The 6416-nt window shown below is 45.4% G+C and overlaps 1 protein-coding gene across 3 annotated transcripts in view; it reads left to right on the plus strand.

Moving 5' to 3' along the window:
* ASAP1 (ArfGAP with SH3 domain, ankyrin repeat and PH domain 1) overlaps positions 1–4398 on the plus strand; it is a 358455-nt gene extending 354057 nt beyond the window's left edge. For all 3 annotated transcript variants that reach the window (XM_011938170.1, XM_011938171.1, XM_011938172.1), the window contains one exon: positions 1712–4398. In XM_011938170.1, coding sequence (XP_011793560.1) covers positions 1712–1786 — 75 coding nt within the window. In that variant the 3' untranslated portion in view covers positions 1787–4398. The remainder of the gene's footprint in view (positions 1–1711) is intronic.
* The last annotated feature ends 2018 nt before the right edge of the window (positions 4399–6416 follow it).

Raw genomic sequence — 6416 nt, forward strand, 5'->3', positions numbered from 1 at the left:
GCTCGCAGTTGAGCCAGCAGTACCTAAAATGCCCAGAAATACATGTGTTTATAATGTGTGCACACACTCATATGCATGGACACACATTCACCTTTGACTTTTCTTCCTTCAGGCCTAAACAGTGACCTCAGATTCTTAATCACAGCTGTAAGGATTTTGTTTGGACTCAACAAACAATTTTGTTTGTTGTAAATGTCTTGGAGGGCAAAATTGCCCTCCAAGACATTTACAATATCTGGAAATATTGTCAGGACCAAGGAAGGGGGTTGCTACCAACACCTAGTAGATGGAAGCCAGGGATGTCACTAAACATCCTCCAGTACTCAGGGAGCCCCCACAAGCAAGGATGCCAGTAGCACCATGGTTGAGAAACCCTGGACTGAAGGGATCAGCCTAGGGAGGCCCAGGGGGTGCCTTCAGCCTCTGTCAGCAGAGTGGGGCCTGCCCCTGGCATGAAGCCTGTCAGAGAGCCCATTTAGTCTCATGATGAGGAGGTGGGCTCTGAAGCCCCCCGTGTGAATCAGTTACAAGCTCTGTGGCCTTGGATTAAGCATGTCCCTTCTGTAAGCCTCACTTTCCCTCTGAAAAATGGGACATAATTATTCGTTTCTCACAAGGATGTTGAGGAACTCACTTTGTAATCTGTTAATATTATTATAATTAGGCAATGATCATGTTCTTTGCTAAGCAACTGATGACTACAGCAGAGATACCTGAGGGCAGTAGGAAGCTGTCATTGTGTCCCTAGCATCATTCCTAGGGGACATTGTGTGTGCCACCATTATATGCCTTGCCAGACGTAAAGATGGTGCCACACACATCCTAACTGTGATGTGAAATTCACAAAGACCTCATACTTGCACAATGCCAACTAAGACCACATGTGGTAAGTAGGCAGGCCTTCAGGAGAGCTGGGCAGGCCTGGTTGACTCTGTTCCACTCTTAATACCACCTTCCTCTCTATCGATTTGGCATTGGAAGCCAATGTGCACGATTTCGTTTCTTCTGTTGAAGGCCCATTACGTGATTTTCTTTAGTGCAATCAATACTGAGGTAATTAGAAAATTTTTACAGGTAACTGTGGCTTACAGGCCAATGCAGCAGACAATAAAATTGCCATTGGCCACCATCAGTCTCAAACTTGCACAGTATTCTTCCTCCACAGTAACCGGAAAACAAGTGATATTACATAGCGGCCTTTTCATGTGCTTTCTTTTTTTCTTCTTTAAATGTATCACACAAGCCTGGAAAGAAGGGAGTTTTGTAGCCCCACTTTACAGAGAAGAGGCTTAGCAAGGTGTGTCTGAGGTCACCCAGCTGTAAAGGCAGCCAGGCACCCTGGTTCAGAGCAAGGACTCTAGAGCCCCATGCCTGTGGGAGAGCATGTCACCTCTCTGGGCCACTGTCCCTTCATCTGTAAAATGAAGATTGTAAACTGTATAAGAAATACCCATCTCTGGGGGTTGCTGTGTGGGTGCGGCAAGATCCACATAGAATGCTGAGCATATTGGAAGTTCTGTTGTTTGCCGTTTCCTTATGTAGTTTATGACCGTTAAGCTCTCTGTAGTTCACTGAAGGGTGGGAAAAAGGGTAAGCCTGGGATTCCACCCCCAGGTCTGTGGGCAGACTGGGCTGGGCTCTTACCCACTGGGCTTGTCATGGGGCCACTGCCTGCTGCCTCCATCCTGACCACTCTCTTTTCTCCCTGCAGATTGGCCACATCGAAGGACAGCCTGAAAGGAAGGGGGTCTTTCCAGTGTCCTTTGTTCATATCCTGTCTGACTAGCAAAAAGCAGAACCTTAAGATTGTCCACATCCTTCATGCAAGACTGCTGCCTCTATGTAACCCTGGGCACAGTGTGTATATAGCTGCAAGAAACTCATGGAAGGGCCACCTCAGGAGGGGGATATAGTGTGTATTGTAAATATCCTGTGGTCTTCTGCCTTCGCCAGTATGAGGGTAGCCTCGGACCCGGCGCGCCTTACTGGTTTGCCAAAGCCATCCTTGGCATCTAGCACTTGCATCTCTCTATGCTGTTTTACAAGCAAAGAAACAAAAATAGGAGTATAGGAACTGCTGACTTTGCAAATAGAAGTGGTCTCCAGCAACCGTTGAAAGGTATAGAATTGACTCTGTGTTCCTAACAATGCAGTATTCTCAATTGTGTTACTGAAAATGCAACATTAGCAAAGAGGTGGGTTCTGTTTTCCAGGTGAAACTTTTAGCTCCATGACAGACCAGCCTGTAGTTATCTGTGTGCACAGTTTACAGCTACAAAAACCTACTTTGGTATTTATTACAGAAAAGTGCTCAGTTAAATGTAAGTATTATTCCTTCAGCAAAATATTCACTGACCCAAAACTCTTTGTGGCATTTTACAATGCACACAGCCTCATGCAAGTTTAGACAAGTGGATTTACACTGTCTTATGAGTGCCCGCCCCTGATATATTACCTCATTATGCAAAAATAACATATCTTTCATGACTATTTTGACAAAAGTTTAAAACACACATGAAGTTCAACTTTCAGGAACCAAGGACTGCCAGAAAATATTAGCCTCTACATTATGCATGCATTTAGAAGCTTACCTGAAATCTGCCTTTTATAAAGGAATAGTATGGATAAGTGGAATTGTACATTTTTTAAACTTGATTGCCATTAAAGCAGAAATTATAAGGTTGCGACAATATTTGTTTCTAGTCATTGGTTTTCTCAAGAGTATGGATTGACATTGTGTTATGAATGCACATCCCTCAGATGTGTTGAAGCATCCATTGCATCCATTTTTTATTATTTTCTTAGTTTTGTTCTTGGACAAATTTAAACTCTTAAAAGATTCTTCAAGATTAATTTAAAAGTCAACCCTTCACACAGTTTCCCTACTGTATGTAGAATCCAGGTGCTGAAACCAAGTGTTTCTTTTCCCATGCTCTTTGTTAAACCCGAATTATAGATAATTTTTCCAGTCTTAAGCTCTGTCCACCTTCAAGTCAATTCATAACCAAGTTTTTGAACGCTGCTATGAATTGCACTGTGAAAAGCACTCTTCCCTCTCAGTTTTCTTTTCATCCCAGCCATGTTTCTCAGATCCTTAAGAACATTGTATTTCAGTCTTTTACATCAGTCTGAATTTTGGAAAAGAACACAATAGTTGTACTCCACAGTCAGTGGAACTGTTCCCCGAGTCCGAGGCTCATGTGTCATTCTGGCACTACATTTGCTTAAATTGCTATTTTGGCAACAGCACAGAAAACTAATATTTTTAAGCAGAGAATCTTGGCAATGAGTGAGAGATGTTAATTTCACAGAAGCACAACTCCCAGCCCCACCCTTAGGAAAAGCCGTCTTCCATCGTTACAGTGCTTAGTGAATATTAATTTAGTTCTGCTTAAGTGGTTGCTATACAAACTTTGAATAGCCACCTAATAAATAAACTTTGCATGACAAACTTGCAAAATATTTTATCAGCTGTTATTGGAAAGTGATTTTAAGCAATTGCTTCCTCAGTGTCAGGGCACATGTGAATTTCCACACCAAACTGAGAGCGTGAGGAACCAGTTGACCTGCTGGGGTGACTGGCAGCTTTAGCAGCCTCGGTACTGAAGCCACACTAGTGTCAGGATGGAAGTCAGAATCTGAGGTTGCTCAGTGTCCCGGTCATTCATTTACACATTTTAACTTGCATTAAAGAGCTCTTCATTTTTGTGGCCTAGACTCTTTTCACTGATCTCAAAATAAACTGTTTTTTAAAAAAAAAAGAAAAAAACACACACACAAAAGCTGCATGTCTAAAATTACATGTAGTTAATGTCTATTCTTTTTCCCGTTTTGCAGCAACTTACACAGCATTTTTAATACATTTTTTTTCTAGTTTTTTTGTTCGGTTTTATTTTCCATCAGGAATTTGAGTTCTCTCTAACCCAGCTTACTGTGGGACATGTGGGACGCAGGAAAACTCGGTAGATACACCTTTGGTGATCTTGTTGAGTTTAAGTCTGATCTTGATCTTAAACTCAGTAAGCCACTGTCTGCAATTTTGTACATTATATAGTATTTTGAAGATATGGAACCTTATGAAAAAAAAATAGCAAATTAGTTCTTTTTCCCCCAGAGGGGAAGTTATGTTCTGCAAATAGTGTGTATCTTATTTTACTGTTGAACAGCAATTGCTATTTATTTTTTTATTGCCTAGAACTTCAACATGTGGTATAGGAATCCTGTAGTGCCACTAGTTAAATGCCGAATTCTCATCTGGATGTTACCATCAAACATCAGTACACTTGTCATTTCACATGTGTTTAATGTGACAGTTTTTCAGTACTGTATGTGTTAATTTCTACTTTTTTTAATATTTAAAATTGCTTTTAAATAAACATATTCTCAGTTGATCCCAAACTTCTGAAATCAGGCCATTTTGTGAGTTGTTCACTACCCTGCTGACAGGAGAAAATCAAGGCTTCCTCTGGCTGTGCTTTCGGGTATATACATAACACAGCAAACACATGGCACTGTGTGTGTCACTCCAACCCTTGTCAGTGATCACTCTGGATACATGAAAGTATGTGGTACTTGCCCCAGCTTACAGACTGTGGGCCTTCGGACCCTTTCTGTCCTCCACCTTCCGCCTCCACCACGTCCACTTCTGTGCTTCTCCATGTGAGCAGGGCAGGAAGAAGGTGGAGGGGCACGAGGCTTACATGTTGCCATGTGGACAGCACTTAGACTGAGCGCCGTGTGTTTGCTTCTGTCATGTAGCTGTCACGGCTAGTGCTGCCACGCAGTGGAGCAGACCTGGTGCAGGCACTCTGCCTCCATTAACCCCCTGAATCCTTTGCAAGCCAGGAGAAGCGTGAACCCCTCAGCTTTACAGAACTTACAAATGAGGCTCAGAGACATTCTTTCACACACAAGAGACATGTGGCTTGTAAATCACTAAGGCAGGAGTGCACACAGGTGGTTCTGGCGCCAAGGCCATCCTCGGGATTCCCACTGCCCGGAAGACACTCTCGGTTATGGAGAACCACTGCGGCATGGAGGATCCCGAAGTTCTGGTCTTGGCATTCCTTCTATCGTCTTTCATGAAAGTTGGTAGACATGGCTGGGCACGGTGGCTCACGCCTGTGTTCCCAGCACTTTGGGAGGCCGAGACAGGTGGATCAACTGAGGTCGGGAGTTCGAGACCAGCCTGGCCAACATAGCAAAACCCCATCGCTACTAAAAATACAAAAAGTTAGCTGGGTGTAGTGGCTCACACCTGTGATTCCCAGCTACTCAGGAGGTTGAGGTGGGAGAATCGCTTGAACCCAGGAGGCAGAGGTTGCAATGCGTGAAGATCACGCCGCTACACTCCATTCTGGACGACAGAGCACGACTCTGTCAAAAAAAAAAAAAAAAGTTGGTAGACATAATGTGCCTATTCACAGTCCAAGACAAACCCTTCAAACACGTGCTACCAGGGGAAATGGGCTTGGGCATGGAAGCCAGCGACTTTCTGTCGGGATATTTCTGGGAAAAGCCAACGTAGTGACCTGGATAATCCAGGGAGAGGCGAAGCCAGCTTTTCATCTGATGACAAAATGTTCCTTCACATCGGTTGTGTGGTTTTAAGCCTGAAACAGTGTCTGTTTGGAACTGGCGTCCTCCCTCGCCACCCGCTGACTCTGTTGAAAGCAGCCCCTGCCTTATCCACCAGCTCCAAGGTGAGGCCAGGAACTGGAGGCTTACCCCTGTCTCCACCTCAGGTCCTTTGAGGGCTTCCTGTGCTTGGGCCCATGTTTCCTTTACATGTGTTTAGTCTTTGGCCGGGCGTGTGACACCGTTAGGCACATTCCCACAGTTGAGTGATGGGCAGCCATGTGGACCCAGGTCCTTGTGGCCCCAGCCACAGCCCCCGACTCTCCACCCCCTCTTTCTTCTCCCCTCCCCTAACCCTGCGCCCACTTCTGTTGGATTTTTTCCTTTTTGTAGACAGGGTCTTACTTTGTTGCCCAGTCTGGTCTCAAACTCCTGGGCTCACATCATCTTCCCACCTGAGTCTCCCAAAGTGCTGGGATTACAGGCATGAGCCACCATGCCCAGCCCAGCCCCCCACTGGGTACTGTTGCAGGCTTGAATGTGTGTGTGTGGCAGGGGTGCAGTGGTGGTGGCAGCAATGATCATTACTGAGATCATTCAGTCTGTTCTCCTCTGCCCCCCGTGTGTTCTCTGCCCCCCGTGTGTCCTCTGCCCTGCGTGTTCTCCTCTGCCCCCCATGTATTCTCCTCTGTCCCCCGTGTATTCTCTGCCCCCCGTGTGTTCTCCTCTGCCCCCCGTGTTCTCCTCTGCCCCCCGTGTGTTCTCTGCCCCCCGTGTGTCCTCTGCCTCCCGTGTGTTCTCTGCCCCCCCCGTGTGTTCTCTGCCCCCCGTGTGTCCTC

This window comes from Colobus angolensis, unplaced genomic scaffold, assembly GCF_000951035.1.
Source record: "Colobus angolensis palliatus isolate OR3802 unplaced genomic scaffold, Cang.pa_1.0 Scaffold17, whole genome shotgun sequence".
NCBI lineage: Eukaryota > Metazoa > Chordata > Mammalia > Primates > Cercopithecidae > Colobus > Colobus angolensis.